This window comes from Rhea pennata, chromosome 4, assembly GCF_028389875.1.
Source record: "Rhea pennata isolate bPtePen1 chromosome 4, bPtePen1.pri, whole genome shotgun sequence".
In the NCBI taxonomy this organism is placed as follows: Eukaryota; Metazoa; Chordata; class Aves; order Rheiformes; family Rheidae; genus Rhea; species Rhea pennata.
Window position 1 is genome coordinate 13,542,622 of NC_084666.1, and position 21,812 is coordinate 13,564,433.

At 38.5% G+C, this 21,812-nt stretch overlaps 1 protein-coding gene across 1 annotated transcript in view; it reads left to right on the forward strand.

The window, feature by feature from the left end:
• Window positions 1–21,541, forward strand: part of JAKMIP1 (janus kinase and microtubule interacting protein 1) — a 104,649-nt gene extending 83,108 nt beyond the window's left edge. The window contains exons 19-22 of the mRNA XM_062575324.1: window positions 653–856; window positions 17,733–17,798; window positions 20,701–20,745; window positions 21,509–21,541. Of these exons, the coding sequence (XP_062431308.1) occupies window positions 653–856; window positions 17,733–17,798; window positions 20,701–20,745; window positions 21,509–21,541 (348 nt within the window). The remainder of the gene's footprint in view (window positions 1–652; window positions 857–17,732; window positions 17,799–20,700; window positions 20,746–21,508) is intronic.
• The last annotated feature ends 271 nt before the right edge of the window (window positions 21,542–21,812 follow it).

Sequence of the window (21,812 nt, forward strand, 5' to 3'; positions counted from 1 at the left end):
TTTTGGTTAGTGCATGAGAATCTGACAAACAGCTAGAGACTGACAAGTGATTAATACGGCCTTAAGTATACAAGCGTTCCTGTCTTGATTTGCTTATGGCAACTGGGAGCGATGCAAGTGGAGCTGACTTCGATAACAGCTGGTGGGATAGGAGGGCCAGAGAGAGAGGGAGAAAGCACAGTATTCCTGTTGCTTACATTTCTTCCTGTGTATGCTGTGGGCTTCTTATTTGATGGAATGACTTAACAATTCAATTGCAGTTGAAGGGTATCTCTTAGTTTGCATTAATCTTGTAACTCGGCAATCATGGGGCTGGGGCCTTGTCTTATACTGGGTACAGATCTGTCATCTGAATCTTTTTTCTTTCTCCTCCCCTCTTGTTCAACATTCTTGGTGAGCTCCAGTTAAATAAAAGAAGTTAATAATTTAGTAGAAGGGAAAGTGTTGCCCTGGTGGGACTCGCTCCCCTGGGCTCCGTGCACTCTGTGGAATGCTCTTCACGCTCACACAACTGCTGCTTGCTGTCTACATGTGTCCTTCCTTCCCTCCTTCCTAAGGCTTTGCTTGCTAGCCTGGTCCTGTAGCTGTTGTGGGTTGGTTGCTTGCTGTATTCAAATGGTAGCCTGTCTGTGTGTGATTTGGGTTGCATTAGAAAATCCAGGAGCTGGAAGCCACGCTGTACAATGCCCTGCAGCAGGATCCAGGCAGGCGGGCAAGCGAGTCGCTGAGTGAAGCCCAGCGGGAGGATCTGCGAGCTGCAGTGGAGAAGGTACGGCGGCAGATCCTGAGGCAGAGCCGCGAGTTTGACAGCCAGATCTTGCACGAGCGAATGGAGCTGCTGCAGCAGGCACAGCAGGTAACCGCTGTTCTCTCTTTCCCCCACATTGGTGTCGCCACTGTGGTTGCCACCACTGCCAGTACAACAACACTACTTCACCCCTCACCTTGTCGAATTACGCCTAGTTGATTCTTCGTATTGCTCCTGTGTCAAGGAGGTCAGCAGTGTTGTGCTGGGCATGATACACACATAAAATGAGTCACCCTCCCACTACATGGTCCTGATCCACAACCTATTTCATGTGTGTAGAACTGCACAGTCCTCCAGGCAACTTGGTGAAGAGCATGTTGCAAGATTAAGGCTTGAATTAGGAATAAGCTGGAACAGAAGGTTTAAGTGTATAGCACTAAGAAAGGAAGAAAGGCAAAGGGAGTAGTTACAGGAGCGCAATGGTTATCCTCCCCCCTTTTTTTCCTTATAGCTAAGTGTGAAGTTCTTAAAATAAATAAAAAAAATAATAAAAAAAGGAAGTCCTAGCAAGCCTTTTAGTTGGCCATTTATGAGTCTTCATGCCTTTTTAATTAGTTCAGGAAAACTCTGCAGGTCTAAAGTGCTTTCTGAAGGACTTACATAGGTTACTTAGGTTCAGGCAATTTCTTGGCCTATGGGACCACAGTAATTTGCGGGGAATCATTTGGCTGCATTGCTAGTTTTTCTGTGCAAATATTCAGGGAAAGGATGTGTCTTAGGGTGTTGTTTTTTTCCAGCGGAAGTGTTAGGAATATGGTTCCTCTTTATAGTAACCTCTGCAAGATGCAGCCAGATATCTTAGATCTTGGAGACTGCCCTCCAGTTGCTCTAGCTGTTTTCTGTGCAGATCTGGAATCACGTATTCAAAGTACCTGATTGTATTTTTCAGAAATATTCAGGATAATGTTGCTGTCTCTGATGCTGATTACTGGGGTGGGGACTGTGTTTATTTTAGTTCAAGCTGCTCTCTGTTCAGATTTGCCTCGCAGATTAATGCTAAGACATGTGCCTGTTAACAGAGGGCAGGACTTCTGCAGTGCGCTGACCCGGCACTGCTGTGTTCATCTGCTCTCATCCTGCAGTGCTGCAAAGTGCTTATGCTGCCAGTGTTAGAGTTGTGCTCTGACTTGCTACAAGGCTCCTTTCTCTTGCTCCTTCACTCTGTTCCCTTGCTTTGGGATATGAAATATTGAGATTTGGAGAATAGAAACAATTTTTGAAATTTTGTTTTCAGGTCAGTGTGTACATAGAGTTGGAGAAGGTAGGACTAGCTGGTACTAAAAGTGTCAGAAAAAGAGAATATGGTAAATACATGAAATTTGGCAGCTAAGGATGAAGCTTTTCAGGCCACTTTTAAGCTTGATAGAAACAAGTTCAGACTTCTCACTGGTACTGCTGCAACTGTTAAAATATCTTCAAAATCAAAATATTATCAAATTATCATCAAAATGTCAAAGACTGAAATATATACTATATCTAAATGTTGAGGATTATAAGAAAAAATCAGCTTGCCATTTACTTAATGAAAGAGAAAAATAAAATGCAAGCATGTCTTCAGTTTTAGCTGTTTTTCCTCCTCTTCTCTTTCGCAGATGTGAAATAAAAGAAGTGAAGAGAAAGAAAAGCAAATGAGATGAATTTTTAAACAAAAAAGAGAGAATCTTAATGTTTTAATCTCCTTTGATAGCTACTGTGTGTGCATAACCTTGCACAGTCTGTGGCTTCAGACCCTGGCTGTCTGTGATATATGATGTGATTCTTATCACAGTTCATCTAGAGAGGAGATAAGCCAGAAGTTATAAGCTTAATATTATTAAAGTAACTGGAAATTAGTGAGAATGGCTGTTATTTGTCAGTGTCCTTAGGTCTCCGATTTCCTAGCCAAACTTTTAGTATTTTATTCAGAGCATTAATCTATTCTAATGCACTGAGTGCAAACAATGTGTGTTGACTGATGCCACTGACTGGAGAATATGGGGTCAATCTTTTTTGGTTATATCAGAGCTCCGAAAGTTCAAAAAAGATCCTTTAGGCTCCAAGGAATGAAGTCTCTGTCTGCTCAGAACCTCTAAAGAAATAGCTTACATATTTGAGGAATATTAATTTTTATTAGTTGTATAAAATCTGTATGCTCCTCATAGAGAACACAGATTCATGCAGTCACGTGCTGCAGAGACTTGCAGCTTTTTAGCTCTTCTTTTAGGCTTGCCTGTTATTGTCTGCTGGTTCTGATAGGTGGTACAGTACTGTGTCTACATTTGCAAGAGAGGGCATGAGAGGAGCCGATCATGCTCCCTGAACACCTGATGCTAAGGCCTTTCTGTCTGAACAGTATGCAGTCTGAGGTTTTTGCATAAGACTAGATGAGTCTGGTCCTTTGCTTCCACGAGCCGTGTAGTTTGAAGATGCCGAAAAGACCATTATTGGCTAGGACCTTTCTGAACCCCCCTGTCGGGAGGGCTGGAGTGCATTTGGTGGACAGCCAGGACGGAGATATAGACCAATATAACATTGACAAATTGGGTGGACTAATAAGATTAGCTTTGTAGAGTGAATCGCTTGTTTCTGAGGACCTAGCACACACAATATATGCATGTCAGGAGTTTACTTTGGGCTGTGTTCCATGTGATCCCATGGATTTCTCGCTGTTGGAGCACTTTGCACATCTGGAGAACATCTTCAGTTTAGGTTAGAATCCAGTTTATATGCTCACAGATTGCTCCATAATGGTAAGTGAAATATGACAAGTGTGGAAGAAAACTTTAGAGTTACTGTTACAAACCAGAATGCTAATGTAAAGCTAGCCTTATTAGCTACAGATGTTTACGTTTCTGTCTTCTGATGCTTTTTATAGTGTGTCATCAGAGGTTTGTGTTGTGCCTGTCTCATTAGACATGCTAATATTACAGCCCTGCAGGATACATTAAACTGAGTTTTACTGCCTAGGAAGAAGCTAAATATTTTAGTCATCTATTTCTAGCCCTCTGTATTAGAGAGGAAAACAAAAGCAAAGATGGTAATTTATTTGCCTGCAATATAGGAAATGAACAAACTGTGTCTGAAATCCTTTCCTTAATACATTCTTCTCAGTTCTTTTAGTTTTGAAGGTTGTGTTTGTGGATCTTTACAAGACTTGGACAGCACTGATAACTCATTAGTTGTGTGCAAATGTGCACTACTTCAAAACAGAGGAAAAACTAGCATAGATCAATAATATCTCAGGGGTAATTCTCATTGTGTTATACTCATTTACACTACCAGATGACAGACACTAATGTAAAAAAAAAAATATGAGGGCATACCTGTGTTGGCAGAACCCTAATGTATAGCGGAAGCTTCTCCAATAGAGATTTTCTTGGTTCTGTAGATATAACACAACCCTCAACACTATATTAAGTCTACCCTCTATTTTCTTGATTGTCTTTATGGCCACTAGAGGTTTTGCTGACATCATGGCATTAGCAAAGGGGTTTTTTCTACACTTTATTCTGACAAAAGCATAGTCTGGACCTGGTCATATCTGTGCACTCTACACTGCCGTTGCAGTACACACCACTCTTATCTCTGCTGAAGTGGTGGTTAGGGAGAATGATGTGACTGCACAGTGGAACTGCAAAACTTGATACAGAACGTCCTTGCTACAAGCGCTTCTAAACTTTCCCTGAAACAGGAACTCTAAGTAATCATTTAAAGATTCCAAATTTTTTGAAACTCTGGAAGTTTAGTTGCTTCGAGAAGGCTTGTCTGTTTGATTCTTTTGCCTTCTGGCATGCATGATGAGAGGGCTTCAAGAGAACAACTCTGCTTATCCTGGCAGAGTGGCTACAACCTTCTCTGAGTCAAGACGTATTTATGTGTAAGACACACAAAGTAGCAGTGAAAGGAGATCTTAACTGTGGAGGAGGAGGAGATGGGTTCTCTCCTCCTGCATCTAATGACCCTTGACTGAACTGCAGCATGCTGAAGGGGCAGGATACGTGATGAACCCTGCAGGTGGGTCTGCAGGGTTTTGTAGTAGGTGAACTGCCTCATGCAAGAATCTTAGGGTTACAGCTCATGAGAGATACTGGTTTTAGAGAGCAGGCAAATGTTCCTTCCAAGGAATACATGGCCTGAAAAGGACAGGGACATACATGACAAAGTGAGTTAATGGGTGTCCAAATGTGAGCCTTTGCAGCTTTCTATGTGCTTCTTTGTCCAGATATAAAGCCTTAGTTCTTAGCCACTTGGTGTTGACTTTGTTCTAGTGAAATAAATATATTTTAGGCAATTAGGCCCTGTTTCAAATTGATAGGCCTGTTCACCTCATGCATGTGTAGCGTGACATTATTATTGTTCATTAGTATATAAATGGAATCATTCATGTATATCCACTGTGCTAAAGAAACCATGCCTCTCTGTGGAGCCAAATTAGACTCTGTGATTAGATCTGCTTGCTAAGGCATACCAAGCTTTAATTAAACTCAGAGTGCAACATGCAGATCTGGGGGACAGATCCTCAGCTACATTGACAATACCTCCTTGAATTCAGAGAAGGTGCTTTGATTTACACCATCCTACTGGTAGGAGGCAATATATGATAATTAAAAAGCTGTCATGAGCAGCTTGTGATATTTGCTTCTAGCCATAGGGTATGTGCAGTTCAACTGCCTTTTATGCATATATTGCCATAGAAGTTTCTCATTATGTAAGTCTTTTTATAAGCTTTTTATAAGCCAGTGTCTGGTTTAATTTTGGCAGGACTTCATTTAACAGTAGCATTTGTGCCTTAGCCACTGCATCATCATTTCTGTGCATTTGACAAAATGGAGGATCATTACTAGTGGATTCTATTAAAAAGGGTGGTTTTATATATAAAACTTACTTCACAGTAAACCATTGCTAGAGGTTGTAACTATAAAGACTGTCTTCTGGAAAAGATATTTCAAACAGAGCAATAAAATATGTTTCTGAAGTAGTGATTTTAATGTTTTACTTAACCGAACTTATTTAATAATAAAAAAAGAAAGAGAGAAAGAAAGAAAGAAAGAAATGGCTATGTCTCCTGAGAAAATTTGTGTAGTTGTGGTCTCTGCTAAAATTAATATATTTTTAAAGGTCAAATGATGCCATATGTATATCAAATTTGACTTAACTTGAAATATGTTCCTGTTGATTTGACTATAGCTGCTTGTGGAGTAAGAAACTGTGGAAGGTGAGCAGAACCTGGCTTTAAATTAGGATAAATGATTCAAACTGCAGTTAGCGGTATTCAAACATGAGAAAAATGTATACTAAAAATAGAACTTATTTTGATTTTATTTAATTTTTTTTTAAATACAAAGAGAAACTAGAAGATCTTTGAAGGACAGCAGATTGACACATGCTCAATTCCAAAAATGGTTGCTGCCAATCAGAGAGTATGTGAGAGACAGATTTTATTGATTTATCTAATTATTTCCCACAGCACTTACCTTTATATAAATTTGTAAGAAAAAGAAATAGAAAGATGTGTTAGTTCATTGTGTCATTACCAAAAATTGTAAGTTATTTTTTTCAAACTGGGTTGCACCATAGTCACTGTACTAAGATGGGAGTGTTTCATTCTAAAGCAGCTATGCTTGGGTCCATCCAAGTTTCAACTTTGAATAGTCAGAATACAGCTGTAAATATTTTAACTATGTGTATGTGAAACTATCACCTTTACTCCTACAAGCAGATTGAATTATTCATCAGAAATAAAACTACTACTACTTCAACACGTTTTAGTAGAAGAAGATATAGGAGAGTCCTTTAGAACAAATAGGGATAACTGAAAACTGAGCTGTGTATAACAGTCATAGAGAAATATTCTTTGCAAATATGATTTCTCAGGCAATTTATTTTCATGGATGCTGAGGAGAAGACAGAAGCAGAAGTTACTTTTTTAATCCAGAAATGTCAGAATATAAAACTGTAGCTTGAAACTGAGAAACACCAAACTCATCTGCTTCACTCAGTTTCTTCCTTGCTTTTTTTCTGTTTTGAAGAGCTGAGTTCCTACAGGTTATGGGTCAAATAAAGCTATAGTGGACATGATTTCTCAGTGAATTTTCCTGTTCACTCATAGGTAAGAGATGTTTTTTATACCACCATCGTGTTGTCTGCATGGGGAAGTTGTTTGTGCAGAAAACCACAGGATTATATGTCCCAGTAAGATCCCTAGCTATTCAGAATACATATTTAGATTTTTTGAAGGTTTTGGGTTTATTGCTGAAACATTAATTGCCAGCCTGAATAAGAAACTTGAGATTTACCACTTAATATACTGCTAATGTTCAGGTAGAGCATGGATAAATCCAGAGTTTGTGCTGTTGCTCTTTGCTGTGTAATCTATTACAGTTGATAGACCATCTATTTTTCACACAAGGTGAATTATTAAGGTTTAAGGTTTGAAAGTCTCTCTGAAGAGAGAGAAGAATGCTTACCTGTCGTGTAATACTGTGCTGTGCTCAGTGTGCCCCCTGAGTGGGCATGGGGAGGATATTGTCTTCAATTTGTTTCGAGGAAGAATTGAGAAAGTAGTTGGAAATATTACTAAGAAAATTACTTACCCACAATAATTGGGAAGAGTCTCTGATAATTTTACATCTAAACCCATATAGAGGCCAGCTGTTTTTAATGCTTTTATTTACGATATAAAGTGTTAAGATGCTAGCAAAGTTCCTCTCCAGCTATTTCTGTGCAGCTGTAGATGAAGAGGACTCCATAGGGCAGTGATTTCCTTTGTAATCATTAAGACTTTCACTTCAGAAGTGTTCTATGCTTTGCTGTTCAGTATGTGATTGATACATACTGTTGATACGTTTTTTTATATTCATGAATTTCTCTTGAAGGCATCTGATATCATAGCTATCTAAATGTAATTTATATCCTGCAAGCATATCATAACTAGGTTAATCATAATTGATCTATGCATTGATTTGTCCTGCAGGAGTGAATGATGAGTCTTACAAGCCCTCATTGCTTGCACCAGTATCATAGTAAACTCCTATAATTTCACATGGATGGCATGCATGACAGATGAGAATTAATTTTAATCATTTCTATATGTTTATCCTACAGTATTTTCCTATGTACGTATGTTCAGACTTCAGATCAAGTCATGCCTGCTTTTTAACTGCCTTAGTAAAGCTATTCATCTGTACAAGTGATGATAGGACTGGTAAAACATCTGCAAAGTATATCTAAAAAGTCTGTTCCTTTTGTCCTAAATGAGGTGTGATCCAGGTTATACTCCAGATAAGTTAAGATCAGCTATATGCCTGAAAAGTAATATTGGAATCCAGAAAAGCTCTCATTTGAAATTCAAGAAATATTCAATATCATGTTTCCTAGGAAGGTCAGTGATAGCTGCAGAAGAAAGGCAATTCTAAGAAGGAAGTAGGTGGTGAAGATTATTACAGAAGTGAAGATTAAACGTATTTTCATATGCACTCATATATCATAAAAATTACTTAAATGAAAATTTGCCATTTAAATACCAGAGCATAAAATATTCTAAATTTATTGCTAAATAAATATTTCTTGATGCTTTTTTGCCAGATGAAGAATCTGTGCTATCAATGAGTCAATTTTTAGATGTTGAACTTTTTTTGTCTTGTAAGGTAACATAGAGTTAGAATAACCGTTTGTTCTTTATAGATTGTATATAGATTGATATATAGATTGATGATTTTAATTGTGGTTTCCTCCTAATGAAAAACAATAAGACTGCTGATAATCTTTTGTTATATTCATGTATAATGTAGTTTTTCTATCTCATAAGACTACCAATGCTAATAAAAACCAATTTCATTAGTAAATATTGAGCCATATCTTCACATGCAGCTAGTCATCTAGTATGAGTTTCTAACAAATAGTTACTTTAAGTTAAATTGCATAAAAAAATCACTGATTTACTACCAAGATCACTGCAATTGAATACTTATTCACTTCCATGCCAGAAGTGCCTAACTGGAGCTGCTAAAAGATTCATTCTTCTCAGGAGGACAAATAAAGAAAATGCAAATTCAGAATAAAGACTAACAAGCAATTCTCCTACTTTAGTAACAGTTAATTTGATTATCATCACAGGACTGCAGAATTGTTACCTGAGATGTAAATAAAGACTTTGATGAGATTCAGAGAGGTATAGCATGTCAAATGGTATACTATCATCATATCTAAGCAGCTGAAATGTATATTAAGTTTTAGTTCATTAAGTAAAAGAGGAAGGCAACAAAAATAGCTTAAGCTAATGCTATTACAGTGTGCTTGCTTTTTTCCTTATGTTCATTGTGCAGAATCAGATTCTAGGAATATGGGACTAAAAGGAATGTTTAGATCCTTGAATCCAGACCCTTTGCAATAGCAGGTTTAAGAGCTAGAGCAAATACATATGGCAACTACCCATGAAAGAGGAGAGGCAGTACAATACACCAAGTACAATACATACTAGTCAAAATACTCAGAGTACAGATTTTCTGGTTATCTTCTAAAATTTCGTTTCAATCAAATAATGTTTTGATACAAATCCTTGAATTGCTTTAAATGTCAAAGGAAATATTTTTTATTTGCTACTTGGTAAATATAGTAGAGAGTTTTTAAGAACTATTAAAATATATTATCTTTTTACAAATGAAGAAAGTAATATATTATTTCCATTAAGGAATTTTATCCATCAGCTTAGTCATTTAAATAACAGCTAAAGGCAAGTCATGTTATACTCATTTTTGTTTAGATTTGTATATGTAACATAGTTATGCTAGTCACATTATTAAATATCTTACATACCTGTGTCTTAATATTGTTGAAAAGCTGCTAAAAATTGTGATACAGTGAAACAATATTGATTCTTCCCTTTGTAGGATTGATAAAATATTTCCCTTGATGAATGCTGCTGCAGAATGAGATACATTCTCAGTCATATGCTGGCTTCAAAAAATCAAAATAAGGTCATATTTGATATAGTCCATCCATAGTGCATATCCTGTAAGTGTACATCGACCTCAACCTCTCAAACATTTCAGAGCCAAGTCTCTAAGCAGCTTAGCAAATCCTTCTTTGTCTGCTTTGTGCTAAAATTATCAAATTGTTTTCCTGGATTTGCTGATGAATGTAAATCCAATAAAAGTGAATCACAGGAATTGTTGAGGTGATTTCTAAACCACTGATTAGCATATTCTTGTGTTTTCACAACTATATTAGCATTGCAAAGAGAATATTTTGCAGACAGAGAAATTAATCTTCTTGATGATACTGTTGGTAAAACAATACCTTTGTTCAGAGGGGCTCTTTCCTTAGACACTTATCTAGGAAAAAAAGCATATTAGTTCTGCTCCTTGATGCCTGCCTAAGGGGTGAAGTGGTCATCCTTGTCTGGCACCTGAAATTTGCCATAGAAGTTTCTTTCCCTATTGGGCACAGATCCTTGAGGATTTGAAGCCATTTGAGATGTTGATTCAGGACTGTGAATGACTGACTAATGCTGTGAGTGAATTTGAGAGGACAAGAGGCTTGACTGAGGAAGCACTTCTTCAGACTAGTGTGCACCTGCCAACAGAAGGCGTCTCCATCACAAGCCTTTTCTCACTAGCTAATGAAGAGAAAACACCAGGATTCTAAAAATCTGTTTGTTAGCAAAAAGGTAGCTGAGAGATAAGGGAAAAAAACAATTTGTATGTAAGGGGCTGTGTAAATGTAGAGAAAAGCATAATCTCTTGCTCTGCGGAATTTGAAGGACTGTAAAAAGAGAACTTAAAAAGAAAGTGAGGAGAACTCACATTTTTGTGGGTTGGTGGAGGAAATTTGGACCTTGCTTCTTAGAGTAGCATGGCATTTCTTTATATCTCAAATCAATTTCCTTTCTTTGTAATGCAGAAGTTCCTTGCATGCCCAGCTCTCAAAATGATGATAAACCATTATTGCACTGATTTATTATCTCCTGTTGAAAAATGAAAAAAAGCAATCGGAAAGCCAACAACTTTTTTTTTTTTAAGTTGGGCAAATTTTTAATTTTGGTTAAACCATTCAAGGATGTTAAGTAACTGAAATGTAACATTATTGTTTCCACTGCTAGTTTCACTGTTTTTAGTCCTTTGCTTCATAATGCAAATTGAGTTGGCCTATGTTGCTAAAAGTAATATTACCAAAAGTACAATAATATTCCAGACATGCATCCATCTGAGCGCTGATTGCATTTCATATAAATTTTCATTACACAGAGATTCCAAAGATGTTTATCTCCTTGAAGTTGCATTATAGCTGTGAGATCCATACCATGCTAAAAATTATAGAAATTTGCCTTTTGAATTCAGTACCTTAGCATATCTACCTGGTTCTCCACTGGCAATGCATTGATGGCACTTGTTTGGAACTGGACCACCTGATCTGACTGGTCTGCTAGCAACTTGTTGCTTTTAATTCAGTTATTTAAGCTGTAGTATCCCTTTTCTCACCCTCTTTTACAAAGGGTTAATGGCAACAATGAAATTGTATCTAGCATTTTCTAGCCTTTTGCTGAATTTGAATGTATTTGGCAAAGAACCATCATCTCTAGGGAAGTTATCTGTCTGCCAGGAAGACGGAGCTGTGGGTGCAGGGAATTGGTCCTGCAGAGGCCAGCTCAGACAGTGTCCGACTTACAGAGTGAGGCTCTGCGCAGACGTGGTGACGTGCCATCCGGTGGAAGGTCTGGATGCCTGGGAGGTGCCTCGGTAATTTGGGCATTGCATCCAGCAGCCGTGCTCCTGGGAGCTCGTGGTGGTCCTGGCACGGTGCTGCAGAAACCCACCTGTATGCTGTTTTCAGACCTGTGCTGGCTACTTATTTCCACAAAATGTTGTGGCTGAAGTACTAAGGCATTGTGGAACTAGTTATGCTTTGCAGGAGCTAGCAAGGTACAGTAATGTTGTGTAGTCCCATCACATTTGTGTCTCAGTCCTCTGTTACCTTTGAAAATAAGAGCTGACCATCTTAGATTCCCTACGAGTACTGGAAGATATACAGTAAAGACTTTTACTGTCAAAGTATCCCAAAGTAAAGTAATTGCTTAAGTGAATTATGGCACTTCAAGAAGTGGCTAACAAATTTCCCTGGAAAACAAATTTCCCATTGTGAAGTGAGAGGAGATCATGGTCATGAGCACACAGGAGGAATCTTCTGCTGAGAAAAATATTTAATATCCTGCTTTTGCGCAATTTGAGAGGCATTTTGTGTTTGCAAAACAAACATGAGATTGGAGAGGAGGAGCAATATGTGATCATTACAGTCAGTGAGCTCTCTTTATAAAGCTGGAAATGACTGATGCTAAATTTCCCTCTTATGGCTCTGTTCACTGAAGTAATGTCATAATACTGCAGTATGTGTTAGGCATGCTTTAACCTGCTTTCAGTCATATGCCTCTCTTTACATTATAAATATCTGAAGAAAATTTATGCTTTAGTTGCATTCAGTTTCTGGGTCTTACCTCTCTCTTACCTAATTGATACCATTTCTGGACTGCCCGAGAGGGCTATGGCCGAGTGCCACCTACTTTTGCTGATGGATATGTAATTACTAAAAAATATTTCCTAATAGATCTTAAAAGTTCAAACTGCAGCTAAGTAGTAAATAAGACATGCATTTTGTGTCTCTAGCATCTCTGTTCTGTAGCTGTCTGGGAATGCAAACAGATTTCGCAGATGAGCCTTATTCCTAATTTCACTGAATTTGCCGTGCCGGCCATAGCTGGGCTAGCAGAGACACCTGCTGGTTAATGCAGTGCAGCAGTAGGCCCTTTCCACCCTGCTTGCTTTTAGCAACTTGCAAGCCCTTACCCCAAAGCAGCAGGAGCCTGCATTGCAGGCGGAAAAAGGATTTATCAAGAGGGTGCTTTTCATGCTAAAATGGATTTTCAGCCAGCCACCCTTCAAAACTTGGGAGAGCTTCATGCGGTGATGGACCAGCGTGTGTTGAGGGTGGATAATGGCAGGTAATCAGGAATCTGTCAATCTGCCAACCTTATGTTTCGTGAGTTTTGGTTTGCTATTGCAATAAAATCAGTTGCTAGATCGGCATTCATTTTTTTTTGCAGGTGATTTTTGAATGTAAGCAAGGTGGTCAGCGTTAGGAAGCCATGATGTTTGCAGGCTTCTCTTTCATGGTTATGTTCTTGTTGCACTATTTTTGGCTGACTACGGCTGTTTGCTTGCCTGCTGTAGTTCCTTTGTATGGGCCTGTGACTTGGCAGCACAGCGTTATCCCGTGAATTCTTTCAGCCCCCGAAAGGTGCACTCATGTTCTCACGTGCCGAATGGGCAGCTCTTAACTGCAGGAACACAGGAACTGCTCCAACTGAGCAGAACGCACCTCTGCTTGGCTGGTGGCCTTCCCTCTGGTTGTGACCAGTGCCAGGGGGTTAAAGGAAACTGGTTTTAGATTGTGCACCCATGCCATCTGTTCCTCCCTGTTTAACAAATGGAAACAAATAAAAGATTTGCCCAGAATTTTAATTCTTGTATGGGTGTCTTAGCCCAGGTTTCTCAATGTTTTGGTAGCAGGGTGTTGTAGATTTTGTTGTTTCCTTGCATAGCTTTTTGCTCGTTTGACAACTGGATTTAGTCTGCCTCTTTAGTGCCCTGAGAACCTCGTTCAGGGGCAGACCTGAACAGATCTTTTATAATACAGCTATTATATCTCTACATCGCGCAACAGGAAGAATTGACTTACTGATCATCAGTTTCTGCTCTCAACCACGAAGCTGGATAGAATTTGTTGGTAACAGTAAAACAGTTCTGCATGGCTTGTTGTCTCAGTTAGGCTTTTGAAAACGTAAACAAATTGGAATTCAATGAAAGACTCTAATCAGCTGCTGAAGAATGGAGAGCGAGTCCACAGCTTGATTAGTAATTCAAGCAAATAAAGGAACGGTAGAGAGAGATGTAGATGCTTATATTAAATGTCAAGCAGTCCTGCTTTTGGTCTTAATGAGGATGGTCTTATGTAATTTCGTTCTCAGTAATTTAATATAACCTTTGACTACATCTCTTGCTGCTTCTAGGAGCTATTTTTGTGTTAAAGCTAGAATTATTGCATTTAGCTTACATCTATTTTTTAAAATCATATTGTGGAAATATTTTTCTCATATGATCGAGTTAATGCTATAATAGCATATATATACATACATACATATATACCATATATACACACACACATATATATACACACACACCACACAGGCACAGTGGGGAAAAATAATATTTATGTGCTAATCACTCTGCACAGGTATAAACTTTTTTTTTTTCCTCCTGTCAGTATATTACAAATATATATACTTTGTTTAAAGCCATCTCTCTGGTTAAATAGAGTTAAATCATGAATTAAATGAGATTTTTCAGGATATATAAATTGCGGAGCTAGGCTGGTTATCTCCCAGTGCTGAGCCTGTGCAATCACAGGATGTTGACTGGACTAGTTACGCCCACCTCATCCTCCCGGATAATCCTCCTACGGTACTTCAGGAGAAAGAAAGCAAGTAAACACGCTCGAGCTATTATACCTGGTGGAAAATTCCAGCCTGCTGTTGCATTTTAGAACAAATTCTGACCTCTGCAGGTTTGACCTCTAGTTCTTGTAGAGAAAAGGTGATTAGAAAAACTTACCAGTTTGCAGTTTAAGGCTTCTGCTGGTCTAGCACTGTTGTGATTTCTATTCATGTAAGGAGAGTTCTAGTTATTTAAACATATGTTGTGTGACTTCAACATGTTGTCCTTAGGTGGCAAAGCATTCTTATAGAGCATGTCCCTATATATACGTGTGTGTTTGTGCACAGTTTTTATATCTGCCCTACTGAGATAAATTTAAGTCATTTTGGAGATTTTGTGTAAATTTTTGCTGCTATGAAGTTCAGCCCTTTGTCTATTCCCTTTTAATTCCTAGATTGTCTTTGTAGTCAAACTGATTCTTTGGAAAACACAAATTTTGTCGCCTTTAAACTATTCTCTATCTTTTAGCCTTTTCAACACTTGATCAAAAAAGAGTTTGTCTTACTTTTTATTTTATACGCTAGATTTTATTACAGAGGGACTCGGGAAAAATATTAGAGATCCTTCTTTTCATCAGTGTCAGATAGCTGATCTGCTTACTTGATCGAGGCATGTCTCTATCCTCATCACAGTGATAAGTGTTAGTAAATTACTGTAAGACACCTACTAGCAATGACAATTAGAAGAAGGGGGAACTGCATCTGGAAAAAAAAATCTGATCTGGTATTTTCTAGGCAGTACATACAAGGTCTATTTAGGTAATTGCACTTTAAAAAAACTAATTTTTGTATAAGGAAAGAATTATCCACATAGCACCTTATGTATGGATGGACTATTTGAAGAGTTGCTGCAGCATATATTTTGTTGTTATAGGGAAGAAGCACTGATTAGAGCTGGCAACTGCTAACCAACAGTCTTACCCTGAATTCTGTTCTTCGATTATTGCATGTAGCTTTAGGAAACTAGTTTTCTACGCTGTGAAAAGGAAGAATAACTTTTTTTCCTTTCTGAAAACGATATTCTGGAAAATAGATCAAATTCATGCTTGTATCTCATGACTGCCTGGAGGTTTTTAGACTGTGCTGGTGTTGTTGCTCTTGTTGCCATTTTACTTCTGTGGAAGCTAAGATGTCCAAACCAAACGATTTTTTCTCTGTCTAATCATTATCTTTCTGCTTGACCAGTCTCACAGAGTTTAAGAGCTGCGACTGGCTGTGTGTGAGAAGTGGAAAACAGAAACCTCAGCCCTTATTTTTGGAACTATTCTGAAGAGCTGCAGAGATGGCTTCTAAAAGATCAAAAATTCATAAGTGAATAATAACATCGTAATTTTTCACCTAATTAACAGAATTCCTAAATCTGAAAAATGCTGACTAATCCTAATTAGAGCATTCTTTTCTAAAAGAATGCTTGCTCTAAACGCTGAAACCTTGAGGGGAGAAGCCTGCCAGATGTTTGGGAGCTTTTTTATTATTTCTCTTATTCTGGAATCTCCGTAAGAGGCAGACTCTCAACAGATACTAAAAAAAAAAAACAAAAGCAAAAAAACCATGCTCGTATGGTATTTCTTGAAGGTGAAAATGGTATTTAAAAATATTAGTTTTCTCCACTTAGCTCACCATGGTCTAATTTTATCACAGAATGTAGCAGGATCGTCCAGAGAATTAGTCTGTCGCTCAGACCTGGGATGTGGTTGTAAGCAGGAATCAGCAGAGCTCGAAGGAGTGGAAGAGGAGTAGGAGTGTAACTTGATGGAAATGTCAGCTGTGATTGCATCTGCCTGTTTCTCATTACATGCCATCTTATAATGATAGTAATATTCCTGCTGTAACAGTATATGAAAATTATCACTTGAGAGAGAGATACGCCTTGAGTGGGGAGCAGATGAAGTAAGAATCTATTCAAACGTAACAGAGGAAAAGTGCAACGAAAGCTGCATGTAGTCTTGTCACACGAGGGTGATCTGATTTGTGCCTTTGTGTTACCCGGGGAAATCTCTGAGCGGTGCAGCGTGGTGCAACGGGGATTTGCGCCTTGCGCTAGGCAAGGTGAATTGCAGTGTGGATGCGCCTCGTCTTTAGGGTGGCTCCAGCCTAGATGTGCAATGTGCAAGCTGAGCTCTGTGGCTCCCAAAGCGACAGCAAACACTCGTGGGGTCAGCTGCTGCCTTGCTGGAGCTGTCGTGGGCTGCCACGGGTCTGGTGTATTCCCCACTGTTGGAGGTCTTTGAACTGAATGCAAATAGTCAGCTATCAAATCATCAGTTGATTGCATAGATTTATAAGTAATGACTGGATGTTTTTCTCAAAGAGATACTATTGCTCAAAGTGATATGGGAATGATAAAATACTTTGGGAGTGGTACAACAACTGCTACATTAATTTTATTGGCCTATGCTAAGAAATTTGTCTGGTTGGTAGTGTCCTTTTCAAAGTTCAGGAACTGTTAATAACCTTAACTTTTGTAGGCAAGGCTGTGGTCAGCACATCAATTCCAGAAGAAGCTGGTGGATTATAAAGACACTCCTTGACTCCTAGTAGATGTCAGTAGGAGATCCCAGGATTCTGCCTGTCAAAATATTTTTTATAAGTGTAGTTTATCTGTAACAAGTATGATATACTAAAAATGCAGTAAAATATATCTTGTTAATGTGGAAATGCAGTAAATTTTTTAAAAAGTGTAATCTCTTGAAGGAAAACAAGGGGATGGAAATAAGGTAGGATTTGTGGACCCAGAAAAAGTCATATTTTCAGAGATCCTTTATGGAACCAAAAAAAGAAAATCTTTAAAAATAAGGAGACCTACACTGAAGAAGACATTCCCTCTGACTGTGGTGGGAGGTGGTGCTGGTAATAGGATGGAGGTGAGTGTCAGGATGATATCTTGGTGGTGATCTGAAATTCGAAGTGTGCTCCGTTTTTGTGCCCAAAACGTAATTATGTTTTATAGGAAAATAAGATAAGAGAGTTAAAATGAAATGTCATAGTATCAACTACTGGCTGTCTACATAGGTGAAAAACCTCTGGCTGTTGCAGAAAAAGGAGTTTTGTTGTACTTCCAAGAATTCTATTATTATTTGGCCTTTTCCGAATATATATATATTATGGTTGTGATTAAGTAGTGCTGATGATTGGACTTCGTTGTGGTAAACACGATCCTCTAAATATGCAGCTTATAAGTTGCCGTGGTTTCATGGAAGCTTGGAGCAATCCTGCCAAGAACATGCGTAGTATAAGTGTAAAGGAGGTGTTACATTAATAATGGATTACTATTAATTATTAGTGTTATGTATTATTATAATAATAAATGTTCGGTTCTTTTCATTTTTAATCTATTTCTTTTCAGATACATTTTCTTTTCAAAAAAGATATTATAAGTTCTGTTTTTCTTGTTTGTTCCAGCGGATTCGAGAACTAGAAGATAAAATAGAACTTCAAAAGCGTCAACTCAAAGAAATTGAGGAAAAGGTAAATAAAAGTCCTGGGCAATGCTAATGGATTTTTTTCATACTAATTTATTTCTTCACTGATAGTTTGAAGTTAGTAGTACTTATTTTAATATTGAGAGATCTATTTCAATACAAGAAAGACTAAATTTAATTTCAAATGATTTCTGCATTAAATGAAGCTCTGTCTCTAAAGTGCTCAAAATTATTTGCTACCTGGAATTTCCACCAAGTATAGAAGGCATCTGGAAAATCACTAGACTAAAAGGGGAGAAATTGCTGTGAATAAAGAAACCATAAAAATTGTCTGTATTTGACAGTAGTAGTTATCTCAACCTTGTTCTTTGAATAATACCCCTTTGTAAAACTCCCAGGAAAAAGAAAAGTTAATGAGGCACGTGCAATGAATACTGCAAATTGAAAATGTCTCTTGCTTTAAGACAGAAATAAACTTCAAATTAATATCCTGAATACAAATATTATCCAATTTTGAAGAAATGTAGACTTAAAACAACAAAAATGTCTAAATCACTGGGGCCCCAGTCCAGAGATGTCCCCAGGTTCTCTGCGTGCAAACTTCAGAGTTTCCTAGGCCTGTGGAGGTTAGACTGTCCTGCACAGCACAAACTGACAGTGGGGCTTTCTCCGTGCTCTCGTGATAGTTTTGGTTAAAGCGCTTTCTCTAAACTAGTGACTAGATCCCAGGGTCAGTTGTGTCATCTTGGGTAGAATGTGCCTTCTTCTGGGGTAAACCTGTGGGGATGCTGCTGGGCTGAATGTAGAGGTTAGCAAAGGTTTCACACTTTGGTTTTTCCTTTTGGGATTAGAATGGGATAAAAGAGCAAAAGGAAGGCTTTTGGAGGGCTCCAGACAGGAGATGGAAGAAGTCGATGAGGTTTTGCAGAGCTTTGAGATGGTTTGAGGGGCAGCGCACTGTACGAGGGAAGACTTTTCTTGCTGCTCCTTCAGCTACTCTCAGGTTGTGGTGCTCCTGCCTCCATGACCCTCTGAGAGTATTGCACCGTTATCAGGCAGCTACTCTAGTTCCCTCAGCAGTTTTCTTGGCCCTTCCTGCCCCCACTGTTGTTGTCTCCCCTCTGCAATACCCTTCCTGCACTTTTTGAACCATGATACCTAGCTGGCCTTATGGAAAAGCCAGAGAGCCCTGAGGCTCTCTGTTCCCTGGCTGTGGCTCATGTGTCTGCATCCCGCTGGGGAGGCAGGTGGCCAGGCTGAGCAGTGGTTCGTGTTCCACTATCTGGAAACACAGGCAGCATCCACCCATGGAGGGCTCTTCTGCAGCCCTTGCCCTTTCTGCCCTGGGCCACTGCAGTAGCTGAAGCTGCTCCTGCCGAACAACCAGTGATGTCTAAGATACCACAGTTAACTGCTCAAGGTAAAGAAACCTCAAGGAGTAGCTGATATCTCTACATGTTAACTACTGGAGGGTACCATTTTTTTGTCTGCTCTCCAGTCCAAGGGCCACCTATTCTACAATATCAACATCTCAAATGTTGCTATTGTCAAAAACGTATTGTCAGTCCACTGCCATGATAGTTTACAGAGTAGATACTGGATAAGCCCAGTTGTGAAACTGTGCTAATGTTGAAAATGGAAGTTCAAATGATCTGTGCTGGGCAGGCAGTGCAACAGATGAAGAAATGTATTGGAAAAGAAACAGCTTAACCACAGCCTCAGCAGAAAGCTAGTACTGAGTTAAAATGGTTTACGTTCTCTTTTCCTTAATGGTACGTTAGCAGGAGATTTCTCAAGGCTTCATCATTTTCTGATGTCCTCCTACTCCTAGATGAGTGGAGGGCTTCCTTCTATCTGGTATAAAACTAAGTTGCTTTTGTTAATAATTTACCGATTTTGTGGTACGGTTCTCATTAGCTGCCACCTCCCTGAACGCTGTGCCTGTGACTGCTTGTTTAGCCCATCTAAATGCTTTTGCCTAGATATTTGTGCGTGCACTGTATTACGTTTTAATGTTTTCCTTGGGATGAAAGCCCATTATGAATCTGACTGGCCCCCCAGGGAAAAGCGTGTTGTCAGAGGATCAGCGAACGGTGTAGTTCTTGTTCACAGTTCTTTTGAAGGTGTAGTATGTCCGTGGCTGCAGACCGATGTCTGCGTGCTAGTGACATTGAGCACAGTGAGTTTTTTGTGGAAGGAAGATGCACGCTTCTGAAGGAATGGAAGTTTTTGTAGCTGAGCCCCATTGCTGGGTGTAGCTAAGGGCAATACATCGCTCTTATAGTTCCTATGTCATGAATGCAACTTTTTATTTTCCTTTAGAATTAATTCAGTTTTTACATTTTATGTAAAATTCTGTCAAGCCAGAAAATAAGAGTGGCAGTATTTTGCCCACTTTTAGATTCTTCAGCCAACAATCCTACTTCCAAAGGATATGCACAAGACTAATGTAGATTTTTTTCTATATTATTCTGGCAGTTTTGTTCTACCAGCTGATATATGAGGAACAAGTGCCATTTAAGCTCATGTCATGCTTTTCTTATAATTAATTCTTTACACTTCAAATTCCATTTATTTTGTGCCCTTGGCTTGTTAAGTCTTGGTTTAGGAAAGCATTTAGACATGTAATTACAAGTACGTGCTTAACTAAGTCACATTACGAGGCCTGTTGTTTCTGGAATTTGCATAATTGTCAAATATTACCATTTGTAAAACTGCCCTCAAATACTGAAATTTGCATTGTATGTTTTTTTTTCAGAAAAAAATTGGTATACTGTATCTCTCTTTCAGATCAGCTCAGTTAGTATTGATGTAAGACTAACTGCTGTAAAAATAATGTCATTGAATTTCATATTACATATCTTACATCTTTTTTCTTTTCTTTTTTCCTCATTTTCTTTTTGATCTTATTTTATAGTTTTTGTTCCTTTTTTTGTTTTTTTCACTAGCATTCATTCTGTGGCCTTGATGACACAACTGAGCCAAGAAGTGTGGTTGGTATTCTTTATATCTCTTTGTGCTCAATTTTTAGCTCTTAGATTCTGTCATGCTTTGAGAATTGCCTTCATAAGACTCTGAAACCATGGGGAAGGGTACAATGTTTTTGCTAACATAGATAGGAAGACCAACTGTAAAATTCTGCCTGATCTATAAGTTAGCTTCCTAAGCTTCTGCAGAAGGTCATCAGGTTCCCCACTAGAAATGACTTTGCATTCTTGGATCCTCACCGCCTTAACTGCTGTGAGTGCTTCTCAGTTCTGCAGAGCAGGTACGTTTGGTCTGAAAGTTCAAGTATTGCTGTAGGACCCTACCTTCAGACACGCAGGATGGCCAGGTGGCTAACCGTGTTTGGTTTTCTTTTAAAAATTCCTGTAAGCACCACAACCCAACACAAAATGGCTACTTGATTCTCACATTTCCAGGAGTGCACATCATACTGAGGTGCTAATGTGGGGGCAAGTTCCCTTAATTCATGCTGCCACAGGTAAATCTGTCTCTGCTTAACGTAACATAACAAAGCCTATGTTAAAAGAGGTAAATATTGTTACTTGGTAGTTGAACACTTGCACGTTGTTGGTTATTAGAAGGCAAACTGGGTGGTTAGTGATGGTAACTTTGATCTTTTTTTTGGAGACAGCATCAAACATTTAGGAAGAGATTGTGGTGTCTGTGTCTTAAACCTGGATGCCAACACTTATTTTAAATAAATATTACCAGTCTAAAGCTGAGCAGACCTTTTTTGTTGTTGTTCTGCAGGATATTAAAAGAGCCTATGGAGTGAACAGCTAAGTCCACGTGCAAAACCAGAAAATATTTATTTGAGCAGCTTAAAATTGGTGCATTTTTTTTCTTAAAACAGTTTGCATAATACTTCAAGCTGCAAGATATTTGAATTTAAAATTAGAGATTTTTTTTAAGATATAGCTTCAAGCTGGAATGATTTGATAATCAAATAAGGACCAGCACCTCATAAACACTGAAAAAAATCAAAACAAAATTTACACTCGCACACCAATCAAACACTGGAAAAAAATCAAGTGCAATTACTAGCTGCTATGTG